We start from the raw sequence: 20,809 nt of genomic DNA on the forward strand, positions 1-20,809 counted from the left end.
CAGATTCGAAATTCAAATGTAATATTTTTTTATAATTAAGTGTAACAGTATTTATGGCCAGACTAAGTATATAGGCGAATGTTTTTGTACCGTTCATTGACACAAATGTCGTCATTGCTGTTAAATATACCTAAAGCTAAGTTGTTATAATGTGGAAAAGAATATTACAGTATATCACAGGAGGGTATAATTTTCTATAAATTTATAGAGTAAGTAATTGTTATACATATCTTTCTGCAATATTATGTCAATTCTTGATTGATCTAATCCTTAAATTAATGTGCGCCTACTGACAAGATACCAATAAAATGTCTAGTTGTCATTTGATAAATATTAAAAAATTATTCCTTAAAAATGTTATTCGTCTCGAATGTGACTAAGGAACAGGTCCTCTAAGGCAGGATGGGAAATATTATATTTTCGTCATGTTGTTGTTTGTTCGTTTGTTTTTTTTTAAAGCCTAAAGCTTAAATAAAGCCTGATGAACGCTATTTTCTAGTTATATAATCGTTTTATGTTAATAAATAGGTATACATTTATTTCACAAAAAACATGAACAATGCACAACAGAATGTAAGTATGTTTAACTTGATGCTGCGTAATTTAATGTATTACACAAAAGAAATACATTTTTAATCACAAACTCGTCCTCAAGATTCTAATCTTGTCCCGAATGCGATATTTGCGGAGTGTTAGAAATAGTTAAGCAAATAAATACTAAAACCTTTTTGATAAGACTATGGACACAGCATACACATTTCCCCGGCAATGTTGGTTGGTGATTAGATTCGATCCTATTTCATCTCTGCATTATATTTAAAAAATGATTCTGAGAGTTTTTCTGTTGTCTAAAATAATCAGGCGATTTAGTTTCGTGGAAAAATAGGAAAAAAGGAACGTAACAAATGGATTCGAACTAAATATAAGTTAAATGTTATAGTTAGTTTTAACCAGTCTTTAATAAATATGAAGGTTTAATATGTCTATATAAATAAAACTGAATCACCAAATGTATTGCTAAAAAAGGCTCGACCAATTCGGCATATTTAGGCATGAGGAAGGTTCTTATTGAGAGAAAAAAATGTACCACGGGCGAAGCCGGGGCGAACTGCTAGTACCTAATAACATAAAAAAAGTACTTTTTTTTGTTTTTGTAATGAATTAACTGAATAAATTGCAAAAATTCATTCATTATACTCAACCTGTATAGTTCTTCTGTGCGCTTGTATAACACTTAGCTCCCCCTAAACGTCTGGACGAATTTTAATGAATAATTTGAGTGTTTCAGGCGGATTCGAAAATCGATTAGATTTATAAATCGAAATTCATAGGCTTCCTCAACCGAAATAACTCGTTCCAGTCCAATACGCAACCGAATTATCCAATTACAAGTATTTGGCCCATTATGGCCCAAGAAGCCAGACCAAAGCTAGACTAATGCGGTTTCGCGTATCGCCTTACACGTTAGGATTACTTCCCCTGGGAGGTTATTGGTTACATCGTTTAGTCGTTTATAATCCCTTTTTATAACCCAAGGCTTCAGAAGGTCGCTAACCGGATCAGATGGAACTCCAACTATTAGCTTTTTATTGGAAGCAAAGAGGTCACACTTGACTATTTTTTGGCAGTTTCATATTTATTTATTGGTCTTCGATGGTAGATTAAAATTGACTTCTCCTTTGATTTGATTACGCTGTCATGATTAACTGTCTGAACTGTCTATTTGGTTATACAGTGTTTCTTTTACTACGTTATTCGTTTAAATTTTTATTCTGATTATCGTTTAAATATCGTTATTTATAATAAGTTTTAACGTACAAGCCTATAATCAAGGCACTGCATTTTCCGTGCAATATCTAAGGATTCGAATAAGATACCATTCGTGAAGCTCGTTAATTTACGTTAAGTACCAGGATATACTCGAAGACTCTATTTAACCATTAAAATCTAGAATTAGATGATCAAATGAACCATGCACCTCTTAACATGTAATTATTATAGCTATTTCCGAGGATCCGATGGATTGTTTTAATTGTTAAGGATAAATACAAAACAGCGTTATTTAGTTTTTACGCAAATCTATGGATTTCAAATTTCGAACTGCATATTAATAAATTTTAATGAGTTTTCTATTTTTTTAACTTCGTGGTAGTTAGTTAAACAATTCAATCGATGAACAATAAGCCTGTACCAATACAGGTCTTAGGCAATTGAGCTAATTGGCCGGAAGTCTTAGGCCATACTGGATCTAGGGCAAGACAGTCATCCAATTATACTCAGTTAAACGCGAAGTACGTAAGAATACGTATTTATAAGGGTTGTGTTCACGACAGGTTAAATGGCTCCTGTGAGACGTGTCCTTCGCAAGAAATCGGAGCAAGCTGGGCTTTTCAGTAATATACTCTTGCTATACACTTGTACTTTTTTTCTTAACTCTTGCACATGTCACAGTTAAACTGTAAACATTGTTCTTTTATAACGCATCTTGCAAGATTTTAATCAGTCGAAAAGTTGTGATCCGTAACATACTCCCCACAATTTCATGCATATATTTTCAGTTATTTGATATGATGAATTAGGTTACGTTTGGTTTATTTCAAAACTAAAAAAAAACAGGAGACCCGCTTCACGTATATTCTTCTACTGTGACCCGGACGGACGTTTGGGAAACCTGTGATATATTCGCATCATAGTTTAACGAAAAATAATACGTAAATTGTAACGTAACTTATAAAACTGTTCGACAGTTTGCAGTTACGTGTGTTTTAATATACAACAATTTATTTTATATCATTTATCTAGTGGTATATAAAAAATCCGATCCTCCTTTTTCTATAGTATTTAAGAAAAAGTCTTTAGTTTTTTCTCTCTTTACTTTTTATATATGATTAAAAAAAGATTAGTAATTCGTCCCGACTTCGATCGCATAATATTCGAACATTGATTTTATACTTAATTATTTTATTGTAATTATGTAGTAGGTATTTAACTGTGTTTTAGTGTATTTCATTACGTTCTATTGTATTATAGTTTTACTTGTGGGTAGACAAATAAAATTGGCTTTGGTATATTGTTCTGAATACAAAATTTATTTCATTGAATACACAAACTACTAGCTAACCGACTACCAAACTCCTACCTGAAAATAGACAAGAATTATTATTAATCTTATTCTCAATGGGCTATATTAATCTTAAATTGTACTTAAGGTATATGTATAGATTATTAAACACTTTGATTGTTTCATCAAAACTTGCTGGAATGATTCAAACGAGATTTGCGATGCTGTGTAGCCAATAGAGAGTGTTTTTAACTTATGTTATGAAAAAGAAATTTCTCTTTAATTGATAAAGGGCGAAAAAAATTACTTTGAATGTGGGTTAATCCTGATCCGATTTGTATTCAAATTGTTTGCCAATATTTTAAAAAAGGTAAAGTTGATAAGTTTTTGAATGTTATTTTTTTATGTCATGGCGGGCAACTGAGTTCCCTTGGCGGCAAGCGTTCACCACCGCCCATAGACATTCGCAGAGAGAATGCGTTACCCGCTTTTAAGAGGAAAAGGATAAGGAAAGGATTGACAACTGGAAAGAAGGAATAAATTGGAAAGGGTGAAGAAAAAGAAATGGGCCTCCCTCCCCACTCACCGTACGAAATACAATAGTGTGCTACTATTTCACGCCGGTTTTCTGCAGGGATGTGGTACTTCCCTGGTGCGAGCTGGTCCGACTCGTGTCGAAGCATGCTCGACTCCCACATTTAAGTGCAGGAACTACTATCAGAAGACTTCCACTCTCAAGATTAAATACCTGCCTACCTGCTAACTTCCTATTTCCTTGTGAGACTTGACTATTTTCTTTCAGCGCATTATTTTTAACTAAGTTTATAATACTGTTATAAATTAATGGAGTCAAGTACCCTATTCCACCTTCATGCAACCTCATACTTACTCATTAATAAGGATCCTAGTGGCTTGTTCTGCTGCGTACGCGGTGTCCGCCAAGGGTTTGACATCAGCTGATGTAGCGGCCGCCCTTTGAGCTCGCGAGGCTGGCGAGTCGTTGTCCAGGGGAATGAGGGTGCTCTCCATGATGCTGCGCTTGCGCAACGCGTCATTCCCCTGCGCAACCGCGGCCGCTATGTCCTCTTTTGCGAGCGGTTTGGACGGCCACTTCCTTGGCGGTGGTCCTGTGATTGTATAAGAGTGTGTTTTTAAAAGAAAACAACAAGTAAGAAAGTTGGAAAGTAAAAGTCATTAAAAGTAAGAACTTAATAACTGGAATTTTATTGATTTCCAAAGTGTTTTCTATAATAATACCACAAGCGGGAAAATTCTATAAGAAACGTACAAACAGAAATAAACATATACAAATATAAATATACAGTAAAAAGCAACCTGATTAATAGAAGTGGCTATGTATCGACTTGGCGTTAAACCTACTTATAATAGTTTTTAACGCCAAGTCATTCTTACTTGTTTCTCTGTAAGTAGTACATAACACTTCTACATTTCTATACTCTAATATACAAAGCTGAAGATTTTGCCTGTTTGTATGTTTATTTCGTTAGATATATTGGATGTATCTCATCCTTAAGTGTTATACAGTATCCATGTAACACAGGCGAAGCCAGGGCGGATCGCTAGTCGCATATAAAATCAAATATACGCATAATTAATTTAATCATTATTATATGCATACATTTTTTTTAATTATAAGTTTAGCTTAGTCATTTCATTACAGGAAACATGAATAATGAACGATTGATAGAATAGTGAAAACATGGCATACATTTTAATTTCCAGGTTAATTTTTCTTATAAACAAAAAATATGACATTTATATTAGAATAAATATGGAAAAGAGCAGTGTGGCTCAGTGGTGAGGACCTCGGACTTAAAAACGAAGCTGGAGGTTCTAGATCAAACAAGGAATAAGTTGATTTTTAAATATATCAGCACATTATTAACATCACCACTGCTCGAAACGGTGAAGGAAAACATCGTGAGGAAACCGGCATATCGAAGAAATAAAAGCTCGACGACATGTGACATCTGCCAAGCCGCACTTGGCCAGCGTGGTGGATTGTGGCCTGAATCCTTATAGGAGGCCCGTATCCCAGCAGTGGGAATATATAAGGGCTGTTGATGATGATTATTTTTACTGAACTGAATAACGAGTATCTGAATTCATGATACTCATTAGAAAGCTAGGGGATAATAAATATTGCTCTATTTAATTTGTTAAAAATTTTATTATATTTTTCTGACACCGTTTCCAAGGACAACGCTTTAATTATTAAAATTGTAATTTGAGTGTCGTGTCTTTAAATTCGGAGATAAACAATGAATTATTCATGAATTGGGTGATTTTTATGTACCTAAAACCGGTTTTAGGTCGTATTTAGCGAAGGGTTTGTGAGGAACAACTATTATATAAGACCCTAGTTACAATAAAATCTAGTTACAATAAATGCATCTATAATAATCAATTTTGTTTGTTCTTTCATTAACTTTGTGATTGCTGCCTTATTTTTTATCAATTTATCATCGATGTATCTGATGTCTTTGACAAGTCATTTTGTCGTCTTGCAAAGCAATTTGAATCATATATGCCAAGACATTAAAACTATTGAATAATCGTAGAAAGTGTGGTGCGTGGCGAATTTTTGGCGGGGGTAGATAGGTAGGTGTACGTAGGGTATGCACGGTTATTATTTTATTTCGAAAGATGTTTAGTTTTCAAGAACCAGGGGTTTATAAAGTATTTATGTACAAGAAGTTATAGTACATTATTATTGTATAATGATAAACGAGTAACAAAACTGTGACTCATATTATTTGGACCTAATGAAAAATAGTGAATAGATTATTACTTATTTCTGCAAGAATTGTTTTTCGAAGGGATTTATTATATAGATTTCAGATTTGCCCGCAGGATCAGAGGAAATTTCCGCGGGATTGACTTGTTTCACTGGTAAAAAGTACTCTATCTCACTCTCTGGCGTTCTTCTTCTAACAACCTCGATAAAATAAAAACAAATTCACAAACAAAACATTCACATTACTAGTGACGATTATGTACACATAAACTGGTTCAGTTAATGTTTGTAAGTACATGACCAAGATAACTTAGGTTCGCTGACCTTTATTAACCACTGAGCTAAATTTGGCAGGCTATTTTTAGCATGAAGGCATTGTAACACTTGGAAAAATTTATATTAGTGGTTGAATTCGATCAATATGATTGTAAAGTTTGAAAACCGGTCAAGAGCGGCTTTGCAAGGTGGGAGTACCGTACGATTTAGGTTTTGAAACCCTGACTTAACAAGGTTTTTTCATCAAGGACACATAGCGAGTTACTTGCCACACTAAAAAGGTTGGAAGGACAATAGTTTGAGTTGTGTTTGAAGTACTAGTATAGTATTATGTTATCTTTAGTTTGTAGTCTTGTAAAAAGTTAGGTACACACTTTTGTAGATATTATCTGGTTTCCAAATTTATATTTAAGAGTAGTTACTGTGAGCAGAGGACTATAAGCTAAGTTTAAGTACCCCTAATAAGATTTGAGACGAAATATTGCGACATAAGTCTGATTTATCAAAATTAAACAAAATGGTCTTAAAATATTATTATATATATTTAATATTTATTTTGACCGCTTCCTTGGTAAAGTGGTTATCACGTGAGCGTAGAACCGCGGGCTCCTAGGTTCAATTCCCTGTGGGGACGCACAAAAAATGTCTCAGTCTGGCAGGACTCTTTCGCCAAGCAAAAAATATTCATATTTTATTCATAGTACCTGGATGACCGAGCTTTGCTCGGTTTAACTTCGTGAAGTTAGATTGTTTATAAGCGTTTTTTTCCAAGATAGTTTAGGCATTTTTAAGTGAACACGTGCATTAAGAAGACACAAAACAATATAAACAATTAGTCTAACCTCAAAGCAAACACTCATTGACTTCGTTACTTAACAACGCCATCTGCTGGAACTTATTATAATAGAAGAACTTATTATATAATTATTCGCCAAAAAATAGTATTATTATTCGCCAATAGATGTCAGGAAGAGTCGCTAAGTTTAAGTCGATAAAACACTAATATGATATTTTCAAAAAAAAGGTTCCTAGCTAGATCGATTTATCGCCCCCGAAACCCCCTATATACTAAATTTCATGAAAATCGTTGGAGCCGATTTCGAGATTCCAATTATATATATATAAATATATATACAAGAATTGCTCGCTTAAAGATATAAGATATTTGCTAAATAAACAAAGTCGTTTAGTATTCATTAAATTGTGTATATTTTATTGCTAATTATATTAAAAATCCGCAATTAACTTTTGTTTAAAGTATTGTTAATAATTTTGAATGTTTTTCCAGATTCAAATAGTCATCACGATTGCAAATGCTATAATAAAGAAAAATGAAGAGAGAGACATATCTTATGTCCTTCTTCGTTTAAGTTACTGAAAATGCATTATAATGTTATGATTTTTACACAATCACGTGACCTGTACGTGTTTCATCTATTTAAGAGCGGAATCTTTGCAAAATACAGGTTCGGCCACTCGGTTGGTTGGGCGGATATCATTAACCACCTAAATGGTATATTTTATGGAAGCCTCTTTAATTGGGTTGTTTGCTTTACAACCCCCATAAAAGCAAGAGGAAGTTTTGTATCCGTTGCTATGCTTTTCGAAATTTACTAGCTTCACCTGTTTGTTTGTAGGTTTGTATGTGACCGACTCCCTTAGATTTCGACCCACTTTTAGGGGACAGACTTAAATATGAAATCTTCGTACGCTAAAAGATCGTTGACACTAAAATAATTTCATCCACTCGGTTCCCTCGTTAACCACTACACTAAAGAGACGGTCATTGATATAATATGAATACATTTAGAAATTAAAAACTTTTTAACGGATTTTAAACGTGAATCTAAAACGTGGTCACGGCGAGACTGAGACCACGCTCGCTGTAAAGTGTTCGAAATAATGAATAAATCGCGTTTAAAATCCGTTAAAAAGTTTTTAATTTCTAACTGTATAATCCTCGCGTGAAATCAAACACAAGAAAATACTAGTATGAATCCAATTATTTACCGTGTTAATCTCTAGGTCATCCGACTTCTCATTTAACTAACTTTATATCCAGTAATTGGCCTACTTATCGAATAGCTATCGCGGTTAATATGAAGTGTCGTATTCGCTGTGATGTAAGATGTGGTAAGCCAATCGCTTCTCAAATGACAAAAGTAACAAGATTGAGGTAAATAGAATAATTATTTGATTGTTTAATATTTTAAGAGCTATTCAATATATTCGAGGATTTTGATGTAGTTTTATCCGTTATTTATAAAAATGTTGTGTACATTTTTCAAAAAAAAAGTCAATGGAACAGAATATCATCCGATAATAAATAATCTATACTAATATTATAAAGCCGAAGAGTTTGTTTGTTTGTTTAAATGCTTTAATCTCAGGAACTACCTGTTTCAAAAATTCTTTCAGTGTTAGATAGCCCATTTATTGAGGAAGGCTATAGGGTATATATGTACCACGGGCGAAGCCACGGCGGACCGCTAGTAAAATATAAAGCACAGAAAGATATCATAAATCGAGAAAAAATCACTCTCGATACGTTGATCTGTTTAGTACCATTTAAGTTACATTGAAACAATTCAAAACCAGGCCAAAGAAGACTAACAAATGCAAAACCAGACCTGCCACATTTTATTTTCATAATTATAATCCACGTGGCTTAGCTAGAAATTAAGGTAAACAAGATAACTTCGGCTCGTTACTCCAGATTCCTGTTATATTTGTCTTATCAATGTTTTCTTATCAATTATATTATTTGATCTTTTAAATAAAACAACAAAAATAAATTATTGTTTCTAAAAAAGGGTCATCAAAGACCTTACTACACCAAATACTAAAATGGGGTTAAATAACAACTATTTTCTTTCAAATACAAACTGAACCTTAATTCGTAAACCCACGGAGTTTTTGAGTAGCAAAAAAGAAATAATCGATTTGAAAATCCTTTTTAAGAAACGTCTGTTGAAAATAAAAGATAATAAACCAAAGAGTATTCAACAAATTATAAAACATACGGAAGATCAAAATACGCCTGAGAAAACGTTATAGGATCTTGTTTTGTTTAAGCTTTCCTACAAAACCTCTTAACGGGTTTGGCTAAAATTTCACATACTCATAGTTAAAGACCTAAAATAACACATAGGCTTGTATCTAAGCTACAATAGTTACCTTCTAATGGCCAGGTCATCTGTAACAGGGGCGCTAAATCTGGGTTAGTCCCAGACAGATTAACCACGGGCGTCGGTTCTGTGGTTCTGATGATTTCGTCTCCATTCAAGTTGTAGGATACCGTCACCAACATCGCTACGGAGAGGATCACTCTGTGGAGACGGAAGTCTGATTAGCTTTATATGTGACTGTGTTTCTTATATTATATTCTGTAGTTACATGCCAAAATTAACAGGTATTTTTTCTCATATTTATTTCAGTATATAATAAACATATCATTTAACTTATAAAACGTTAAATATTTCGCAAAAGGAAATTACCCCTTGTTAGATGATATTAAAGAAAAGATCAAAGAGTGTGTTTTTTGAGCGTGTGTATGTGTGTATTTACATAAGGTATATTTATTAGGACAACAAAATATAAGTGGTTAATTTTTGAGACACTTGAAAATACATATTTCAGATTACCAGTTCACCATATATTTCAGGCACCGCTTATATAACAATACGCAATACGATATAACAATCCAGTAGATTCGGAGGAGTAATACATTAAAAGAAATTGGTAAGTATTTTAAAACGTTAAAAATATTTAGCGAGGTTTTATAAGTATAGGAGTATGGATAAATAATTAATACTGTACCAATTATTATGACATTGGAATTGTGATTAGTAATGGAGGAGATGCAAGTCCATATTCCAATTCCAATTGAGTTAATATAATCACATTAATAGAAAGCTAAGAAAATTATGATATCTTTAATGAATTATTACCCACCATAGCTTCTAGACATTGCGGGCTTCAGGAGCAAAACTTATCGCAAATTAATTAAAATTCTGCATTAAAAACCTGTATGTGTACATTGTTAATATATCGACAAAATATCATCCAAAATAATTTAATGGAATCTCAAGAAATATTTCAAAAAAAAAAACATATTAAAATTTTCATAATGTTTGTTTCAAACGATTATTGTTTTTTTTTAATAAAATTGATGACATATCTTTCAATTTATTGTCTTTGAATGAAATTATAATGTAGATTGAACGGCTGGTGGTGCGTTTTGTGACCTTGATTCTAGCACTAGTGGGTGAGAATTCGATAGCTAAGACAAAAAATTCCATGTGATAATTAATGAATTTTTTTAGCGACTATTATAGAGGGTATTTTTCTTCTTGGCAATTTTGATTAATGTATTCTATCACAAACACTTGTAAAAATACAGCTTGCGTTTCGTAAGGGTATTTTGGCTATAAAAAGGGGTAGAATTTTCTAAGCTATGTTAATGTAAAGATCATTTCACAGTGACTTTAATGTACCACATTTCTATGAATGTTAATACGATCTCATATGCAGTTGGCTAATTCTAATCGTGTTTGGTCGAGGAAAACCTTTACATGCAGAAATCAAAGATATTTGATCTATCTCGACTCTATCCGACTCTACTCGAGTCTACTCGACTCTACTCGACTCTACTCGATTCTACTCGACTCCACTCGACTCTACTCACATCAGTATTACGCATATAGCGCACTGGAACTTCCTCAGCCGCTTCTGGTAGCTCCTGGATATACTGGACTCAAACACATAAGTGGGCTGCACGAGCGGCGTGCGCTCCTCTGAGCTGCTGCCGGCACGTTGCATGGCTGCACTGGAATTTCGAGATTGGTGAGATTTATGATGCAAAAACATAGGTAGCTGGGGGCCCCGCTTCGTTTTTCCTTCCCAATCCATTCCTTTTTCCTTCGTTAAATCATTCTAAACTCCTTACCACTTAGAAGCGGCCAAAGTATCTGCAGAGGTCCTGCCTCTAAAAATGTTTTAGGTGGTGCTTGTATACCGTCAGGCAAATCAAATGCAGGCAATTTTTTTTATTACTTGCATCAGTGAAAATATCTTGGATTACAAATTGTTACAATAATAATTATTATTATATGACTACCAACGTCCTGCACCTATTTACTTATTAGTTTTGTTGTTATATTTGTAAACTGCTATAAGATAATAAGATAATAAAAGGGGATTCCTTGTATTTCAGAAGGTTTAACTATTTTTTACATTGATGGGATATATCTATCAAAATACTTGCAGTAATTTTATGAAAGAGTTATAAGTTTTTTTTTCACTTATTCGCAAACAAAAGCCATTATTATTTAAACAGTCATGATTGTGTTCAGCACAAGACCAGCCTGTTATGTGATAAGATAAAATTCCACTATTTCATGAATGAATTGTGAATGGAATATTATTGTTGTAGTTAATAAAAACTATAGGCATATCTAATTAAATTTCAACCGACTTAAAAATAGAGGGATTATCAATTATTCAGGTAGGTAGTTATTTAATTTTTGCCTTCCGATTTTGAAGATTGTTTTTTATTTAAAAGCATATCCCATTTAAATTTGGTCCAGTTCTGACAATTTGGAGAGGTTTCAATTTTTTATCACTACATAGTATAAAAGAAAATCATTTTGTTTCTATGTCCCTATGAATGCTTGATTCTTAAAAACTGCGCAATGGATTTCGTTGGTTTTTTTTTAATAGATAGAGTGATTCAAGAGAAAGATTTATATATAAGCTAGTTAAAATTATTTATTATTAGCTTTTGCTCGCGGCTTTGCACGCGTTAAATTCGGGGTAATTTAATATATATTTTGATACATATAAACCTTCTTTTTGAATCACTCAGACGCGGGAAGCGACTTTGCTATAAACTGCAATATCCTAAGGGAACATTTTTATCGGGATAAAAAGATTCCTATCACCCAAGTCCTCCTGTCTTTACTAATACCAAATTTCATCAAAATCCGATCAGTAGTTTCAGCGTGATTGATGGACAAGCATTGAAACAATCAAAGTGTTATTGTGATTACTACAATTTTGTCTACAACCTCTAGTGTTTTTAACATTGTTTATATTATTTTATGAAAATAACAGATGCAAAATGGGAAATGATACAATTTTAACAACACATAACATAAATTTTTGATGTTTCTCTTTTAATATAATTAACATAAAGCTTTTGTTTTCATTATCATTGAGTCGCAATTTTCCAATCCGCTTATATACGCAAGAGTAAATACGCACCTGGCGAAAGGTTCACAGAATCTATTTAATACATTATATTAGGTTTTTTTCTATTCTAACTTTATGCCTTTTTTATTGCGATTGATTATTGGCTTTTGGTTAAAGAAATGTCTTAAAAACTTTAATTTGGGATTACTGAATATGTTTGTGTTTACGATAATATATTAATAGAAAAATATATTTTAAAGTTGGCGACATACAAATTCCTAACGTATAAAAAACAGTTTGAATAACAATATCCTACTACTACTAATATTATAAATGCGAAAGTTTGTAAGGATGTGTGTGTGTTTGTTGCTCTTTCACGCAAAAACTGCTGAACTGATTGCAATGAAATTTGGTATGTAGACAGCTGGACAACTGGAATAACATATAGGCAACATTTTATCCCGATATTCCTACGGGATATGGACTTACGCGGGTGAAACCGCGGGGAGCAGCTAGTTAAAGTATAAAGGTTCAATATATTCAGATAAAATATGGAAAATGTTTGGCAAACTGGTTCTACAAGTTTTCCGATCGTCATTGTTTATACATTAAGTCGAACTTAACAGAGTTTGTGAAATATTTTGATTAAAAACTAAATTTATATAAATAGGACATTGTTTAAGACATTTTGTTTATTTAATTCTCCTATAAAAACATTAAATTTGATGTAAACGCCCTTATTATTTCCAAATAAGCGACAAGCTCAGTTGAAAGACACGATTTGAAGATCCTGAATAAATCATAAATAAAAAATATTGTAATCATACAAATACAAATCAAGTTTCACATATAAACAAGAGAAAAAAAGCAAAATAAGAAATAAAATGTAAAAATACGTTTAAAACTTACGTATTAATTTAAATATTTAATACGGCACACAATTTTCACAATTTCGAAATAATTAAAATATAATGATAACGAAAGATTATATTTAAACACACCGTAAAATAATTTAAAACTTTACTCACATTAAAAACAAGTTACTCTAAATTAAGCACATAACCAATCGCGTGTGCGAAGTCTCCACACAGACTACAGACTACCGACTACCGACTACTGACTAACCCCAACGATATCCCTACAACGCGAAGCCTATCCAATCACATGGATTACGGGTTTCGGGACAATGACCTTTAAGGGACGCTTTTTGAATTATCTTTACACGTGACAGCCTAAAAATAAGTTATTAATTTCTCTATATTAAATATTATATGGATTTCACGTTGTTTATAAGATAAATGACCAAGACGTCATCAGAAGTTGTCAGAACCAAGAAGAATCAGAGACCAAATTGAAACGGGACCAACCGGAAGGCACTAGGCAGCTTTCAAATAAAGAAGAATTCATTAAAAGCGGTTCACCCACGGCTCGCCGCTGAGTGTGTCAGCAGATTTTGATGGGGTTATAGTGATTCAAGAGGAATTCTTATATGCATATTACATACGTAATTTCATCCGTGTGCAGCCGGAACGGATCGCTAGTATAGTATAAAAAGATAATATAATTTATTTACACTATTTCTCTTATATTAGTTCAGTTGATTTTTATTATTCGCGTAAACATCATTAATATTAATGGGAGGGGTTCCAACTTAAATATTAAATATTTCACTTATTTATCACAAACGGATATAGCTAAGGCGGACGAAAAAAAACTTAATTTGTTTACCCGATTTTGAATGTCGGCTTAATTAAGGTGTACATTTAATATATACTAGCTGCGCCCCGCGGTTTCACGCGTCTAAGTCCGTATTCAGTAGGAATATCGGGATAAAAAGTTGCCTATATGTTATTCCAGTTGTCCAGCTTACTATCAAAGCTACTTATCAAAGTCCAGTAGATTTGCGTGAAAGAGCAACAAACACACACACATCCTTACAAACTTTCGCATTTATAATATTAGTAGGAAGTAGGATAGGATTATTAGGATTTATTAGCACAATAATATATTTAATGGTCACTATAGCACATAACAGATAGGTACGTAAGTTCAGTTTATCTGAATCTATATATATAAAATTAATCCTTATTTCCCTTTGTCACGCCATCACACGTGAACGGCTGGACCGATTTCAAAGATTCTTTCACCATTAGAAAGCTGCAATTACACTGAGTGACATAGGCTATATATGTACCACGAGTGAAACCGGGGCGAACAGCGAGTGCGAAATAAAAATCACATAAGTTTTTGAAGCCTATTTTTTAATGGGAGATAAAGTATTCCAATGTATTGTTACTATACGAGTAGTTTAGTATGTTAGTATTCGTATCAAGGGAAAATTCTGCTTTACAAAGGCTTCTGGGCAAAGTGGCAGGCACCAAAGCCCGAACGGTAGAAATTTGGACGCAGGTATCCACAGAGTAAGTTATATATGCAGGTATCTTCAGTATATTGTAGGTAGAGTAATTTAACTACTGCCAATTACGTAGTCACTCTTTAGTAAAGTATTGCTGTTTTGACTTTAAACTTACGTTAATTTAAAGCTATCTAATGATATGAAACTGAATTTGTTTGTCTGTTTGAACGCGCTAGTCTTAGGAACTACAGGACCGATTTTTTTTGGATATGTCACGTATATATCCAAAAAAAAAACCCTGAGTGCTATCGACTACATTTGTACGATGTGCGAGGCTGGGGGAGATCGCTAGTTTTAATATAAAGTGAATAAAGAATTAATTGAAAAGCAAAAGCCCTAGGATGTTAAAATTATATCGATAAAATCAATACTGCAATATGCAATTTCGGAAGCGGGAATGCCTCAAAACGTTTAAAGGGTCAATGCCCTAGTTTTGCAACTACCAACATAAAGTGATGAGTTATGAGACCGAGTGATTAAGATAAAATTCAATGTACCTACCTCTATTAGAATGTTAAAAATTCGTATTATGTTTTAAACATTAAACAATATCTAATGTTGAATAGAAGGATATTGGAAATGTCATTTGTCCTTGTAGAATGTTTGTAATGCACAAATTTATGGGTGAATTATTCATTGATACTTTTAAAATTCATTCAAGTAACTTTGTTAGACATAAACATGGATCATGCATATAATTACTTTAAAAGTTGAGATCTTATTAATTTTAGAGATAGGTTGTAGTTTTTTGCGATATAGCTGTTTTCCCGCGTAACCCCCTCTCGCCTCCGTCCTTGATTGTGTTCCCATTTGAAACAAAAGTATTCTGTGTAGCAGAGTGTCAGGGTACAGTTGAATTGCCGCTCTAATTATGTGCCTGGCCCGGCAACGGGCAGCCGCCGAGGGGGTCGCGGACGTATTTTAACCAGCTCCCGTGGCCCCTTCACCCAAGTGGCTCGACGGAACACAGTGGGGTTTTGGTCGGTAAGAATCCGACATAACCCACGGCTCCATCCCCGGGGGCCGTGGGTATCTATGCAAGATTTCCCCACTATAAAAAAAAGGGTACAGTTGAATTGAATCACAAAACATGAAGTTTAAGCCCACTCACAGATTAGTTGGTTTGATTTGTATAACATTTTATCTTTGGTTTGAATTCATCCCAGTCAACATTACCATTTATCAAATATATTGCGTAGAAAGAAAGATCAATTTATTTTAACACACACAAACACACATACATACATAAAAATAGAAAAATAAAAAGAAAAAAAATATATAATCAAGGAATAATACGTGTGGTTGCATGCGCCAAAAAAGGATGCCACTCAGTATATTTGAGGCAAAACACCTCAACACTGATTTTCAGCGTAGGTCTTCTATGTTTATTTTATTTAATATGCTTATTATACATTTTGGTTTAGGTATGTTATATACGAGAGCTGTGTTTACAAACAATAGTTATGGGTTCTTAAATTGAGGATATATTGGCTATAAAAGTCAGCAACATAGAACAAAAGCCAACGATATCACCATATACATACGTCACTTAAAAAGTCTTTTTTTTTCGGCTTATATTTTCTGAGTCCTTTTATTTTATCTTTTTAAACCTGCATACTACCGTACGTCTGAGTTACTACAAATTAATGAAAAGTTTTCACATCAAAACTCTTAGTTATGAACGCGTTTGCACCGTGGCAGCGCTTATTGCTTGCGTCACACTGTCAAGACGACATTGACGTATAAGTTCTGTCATTCTCAGCTGCGAAAAGGGAGAGTGTCTGTTAAGCAAAATATAACAAAAGTTGTAAAAAATGGCTAGTATTGAAGAATTGCAGAAGAAAGTAAGCGAACTGGAAGCAAAACTAGCGATAGCTCAAGGAAATGCTGGTCCTGTTCGTCAGAAAATCGACGTTATGTCCTCCGAAGTTGTGGATTCCAATCCCTACAGGTTTTGTATTAATTTTCTATTAAATTGTAGCATTTGAGCTATTATTTCTATTTTGTTAATTGTACTTTTATATCTTATAAATGTTTATTACTGATTTTGGAGTCTAGCTTTTGATGTTAGCTTAAAATTTATAAAAATATGCTGGATCTTCTTGGACTGAATCAATTATACCTTCCAAACATCAAGTTATTATAATATGGAGTTTTTACTATAAAATGTACTACTTAAAGTAGATACAACATCATCATTAATCAAAATTGATCGAATGGAACAGTTATCTATGTGAAAATTAATATTAAAAACAAATATATTTTCTTTCTATTTAAAACTTTGGCTTGGTTTTAGTCGTCTCATGGCACTAAAGAGAATGGGCATTGTGGACAATTATGAGAAGATCCGTGAGCTTTCTGTTGCTGTGGTTGGTGTGGGAGGAGTGGGCAGCGTCACCGCAGAGATGCTGACGAGATGTGGTATAGGAAAGGTACAAATTGTAAAATGACCAATAGAAGATCAGGGACATCTGCATCTGCTATTGACTAAAATTATTATTTAACACAAATCGAAAAGAATTAAATACTTAAACCATCCTTATAAAGTACCTTAATTTATCCCATTATCTTTTTGTGCTTCAACATGTCATGGAAACCCCCATTTAATCTATTACATACCATATAATACAATATTTTCAACTTACAGTTGATTCTCTACGATTATGACAAAGTGGAGCTGGCAAACATGAACCGCCTGTTCTTCCAACCGCACCAAGCAGGTCTCAGCAAGGTGGCCGCGGCTGCCGCCACGCTGCAGGCCATCAACCCAGATGTGGCCATAGAGGCCCACAATTATAACATCACAACAGTGGATAACTTCCAGAAGTTCTGCGATTCTATCAGGTTTGTGGTTTGTTCAAGTTATGAACATACAAAATTTCGTTATAACATATATCTTTATGAGTGTAGAAAAGTAATGATTTCTATTTAGGTAATCTTAATATATATAAAACTCCTGTCACAATGTTTGTCCTCAAGTGACTCCTAAACCACTTAACCGATTATAATAAAATTTGCACACCATGTGCAGTTCGATCCAACTTGAGAGATAGAATAGTTTATATTATGGCAATTACGATAAATTACTAGGTCCCCGCGCGGAGCCGGGGCGTGCAGACAGTATGAAATAAAATCAAAAAATTATTCTTTTAATTTTAGAAATTATTTTACTGTTGCTGTGCTTTTTCTTTTCAAGTAATGTAAATTACAATATTCTTGTATTTCATTATAGTTATCGTAAAATTGTTTATAGAATGAATTTGATTTATAGCGTAATGGCATTAAAATGCTTTATATATGAGAAATGTTTAACGAAAAGAAAAAAATTTGTCATGAGGCGGAATTCAGACCCCACGTCTTTTGCCGTACCGTGGCAATGCCTGACTTCTCGCCCACCCATGATCCCACCTCAGTTATCAAATTTCTTCTATTTTGTGAGTTAGTGTTTACATAAATTAAATTTATGGCCTTTTTTTTTAGTAAGGGCAGCCTCACGAACGGTCCAGTGGACCTAGTTCTCAGTTGCGTGGATAACTTCGAGGCTCGGATGGCCATCAACACAGCTTGCAATGAACTCAACCAACGCTGGTTCGAATCTGGGGTCAGCGAGAATGCGGTCTCTGGACACATACAGTTTATTATACCGGGAGAGACCGCGTGTTTTGCTGTGAGTTGTATTTCTATTAATTTAAAATTTATACATTGAATTAATGTTCAATTATAGCATGTATACAATTTTATGAATCTATATTCTATACTTATAGCATAAAGGTGAAGATCTTTTTTGTTTAAACACAATCATGTCAGGAACTACTTGGCCTATAATTCTATTGTATAAGCGTATACCTTGTCACATAAATGAATTTTTTACTTTAATAAACTGGAAAACAGGCATTTCAATTGAATTTCTGTTTCTCGTGTCATAACTATGTCTATCACCTACTTTTGCATGTAAGTCAATGTTATTGTGTATGTATCAAATGTTATTAAATATATACCCTGACAGCACAATAAGGATACCAGTACTCTTTATGAGTCCCGACATCTGCCAATCCGAATTTAGTGGTGGATTATGGCCTGAGCCCTCATAGGAAGCCTGCGTCTCAGCAGTGGGATCATCCCACTGGACAGGACATGAATGCTATATGGGCTGATGACTAACCAAAAAACGTCATCGATTTTAATGAATAATAATTATTTATATATAATTATATTAATAATATATAATTATTGTTTCAGTGTGCCCCACCGCTCGTGGTTGCGTCGAAAATCGACGAGAAGACGCTGAAGAGGGAGGGCGTGTGCGCCGCCAGCCTCCCCACCACCATGGGCATCGTGGCCGGATTTCTGGGTCAGTTCGCGGTGTATATCCACTCTTACTAGCAAAATATAATGATAATGTGTGTGTGTTTGTCCTTCGATCACGTTTAATTCAGGAGGTTAGAGGGGGTAGTAGAAGAAATTCGATAACTGTGGCGTGATCACGGGTGGCCGAGAGGCTAGGCGTTGCTACGGTTTGGCAAAAATGCGGGTTCGAATCCCGCCTCGTGATCGAATTTTTTCTATTCTTTCAAAATTCCTCATTTATAAAGCATTTCATTATTGCTATAAAACTAAATATTTTATGTTATCGTTGTTTAAGGAGTGTAAAATGTGAAATGAATGCTTAATTAGAAATGCATACTTATGTTTTATATGAAATGCATGAAATGTAAATAAAAAAATTCATTCAGCAATATATTTGCATCAACTGAATAAAAAATCGATATCTATTTTTCTAATTTCAGTACAAAACACGCTGAAATATCTACTAGAGTTCGGCAACGTCAGTCACTATTTGGGCTACAGTGCGCTCACCGACTTCTTCCCAGCCATGAGCTTGAAGGTAATTTTTACTCTTTTTTATGAAGTCAGTCAATTTTAAGGGAATCATAATGCACTATTTTTGTGGTATATCTTTTAGGACTAATACTTGATGTGATATTTTGCACACTGTTTCTATTATTGCCATATCTTTGATTATAAAAAAAGTTCTTATGCTATAAGGTGGTGCACCTGGTAAACGATCACCACCATGGACATTCGCAGAGGTTGAAGTTCCTTTGCGAATGCGCTATCCGCTTTTAAGCGGAAAGGGATAAGGAAAGGATTGACGACAGGAAAGAGAAAATGGACTGGGAAGGGTGATGAAAAGGAAACGGGCCTCCAGTTCCCCCTCTCACCGAACGAAACACAGCAGTATGCTTTTTCACTCCGTTTCTCTGTGAGGGTGTGGTGGTACTTCCCCGGTGCGAGCTGGCCCAATTCGTCACGAAGCGTGTTCGTCCCCACATTGAAATATATACAAAATGTAGGATTTATTCCTAATCGTTATTCAAGAGGACAGAGAAAGCGACTTTGTTTTATACTTACTATACTAGCTGCGCCCCGCGGTTTCACCTGCGTAAGTCCGTATCCCGTAGGAGTATCGGGATAAAATGTTGCCTATATGTTATTCCAGTTGTCCAACTGTCTACGTACGAAATTTCATTGCAGTCGGTTCAGTAGTTTTCGCGTGAAAGATCAACAAACACACACACATCATTACAAACTTTCGCATTCATAATATTAGTAGGATAGTAAGTAGGATTAGTAGGATTGTGATTTAGTAAACAACGGAATTAAAACAATTCCAGCCGAACCCGCAATGCGAGGACTCGTTCTGCCGCTCGCGCCAGGCCGAGTTCAGCGCGAGGCCCGCCGTCGAGCTCGCCACCGAGGTCAAGGAGGACCCCGCACCGCTGCACGAAGATAACGAGTGGGGTGAGCCATACAGATAGACGGATTGGAAAATATCAATGGATTCATTGAACCTATCATTATTTATCAACAAAACTTAAGTGACGAATTTCAATGGCACCAAACGGGATGCACCAGATAAAAAAATAATATCAAATTAAAAATAATGATAAAAAGGTTCCCGGTAAAAAGTTATGAGGTACATAACTTTCTAGTGGGTGATTTTGTTTACAAAAACAAAAAAAAAAACATTTTTTCTATTCTTTAAAATTTCTCATTTATAAAGCATTTCAATGCTATAAAACTAAAAATTAAATTTAACAAAGGC

The 20,809-nt window shown here is 34.1% G+C and overlaps 2 protein-coding genes across 3 annotated transcripts in view; one reads left to right on the forward strand and one right to left on the reverse strand.

The window, feature by feature from the left end:
- The window catches only part of LOC119829624 (peroxidase), a 21,428-nt gene extending 7,995 nt beyond the window's left edge, over positions 1-13,433 (reverse strand). Inside the window, exons 1-4 of one of the 2 annotated variants that reach the window (XM_038352233.1) lie at positions 13,197-13,429; positions 10,783-10,923; positions 9,273-9,424; positions 3,951-4,188 (exon numbers count right to left, since the gene is read on the reverse strand). In XM_038352233.1, the coding sequence (XP_038208161.1) occupies positions 3,951-4,188; positions 9,273-9,424; positions 10,783-10,916 (524 nt within the window). In that variant the 5' untranslated portion in view covers positions 10,917-10,923; positions 13,197-13,429. Of the gene's footprint in view, positions 1-3,950; positions 4,189-9,272; positions 9,425-10,782; positions 10,924-13,196 lie in introns of both variants that reach the window. The other variant, XM_038352232.1, reaches the window with a different exon arrangement.
- Positions 13,434-16,517: 3,084 nt separating this feature from the next.
- Positions 16,518-20,809, forward strand: part of LOC119829654 (ubiquitin-like modifier-activating enzyme 5) — a 7,418-nt gene continuing 3,126 nt past the window's right edge. Inside the window, exons 1-7 of the mRNA XM_038352271.1 lie at positions 16,518-16,654; positions 17,000-17,135; positions 17,351-17,547; positions 18,184-18,370; positions 18,943-19,054; positions 19,491-19,588; positions 20,379-20,505. Of these exons, the coding sequence (XP_038208199.1) occupies positions 16,518-16,654; positions 17,000-17,135; positions 17,351-17,547; positions 18,184-18,370; positions 18,943-19,054; positions 19,491-19,588; positions 20,379-20,505 (994 nt within the window). The remainder of the gene's footprint in view (positions 16,655-16,999; positions 17,136-17,350; positions 17,548-18,183; positions 18,371-18,942; positions 19,055-19,490; positions 19,589-20,378; positions 20,506-20,809) is intronic.

Source organism: Zerene cesonia, chromosome 10 (genome assembly GCF_012273895.1).
Source record: "Zerene cesonia ecotype Mississippi chromosome 10, Zerene_cesonia_1.1, whole genome shotgun sequence".
Classification (NCBI taxonomy): Eukaryota; Metazoa; Arthropoda; class Insecta; order Lepidoptera; family Pieridae; genus Zerene; species Zerene cesonia.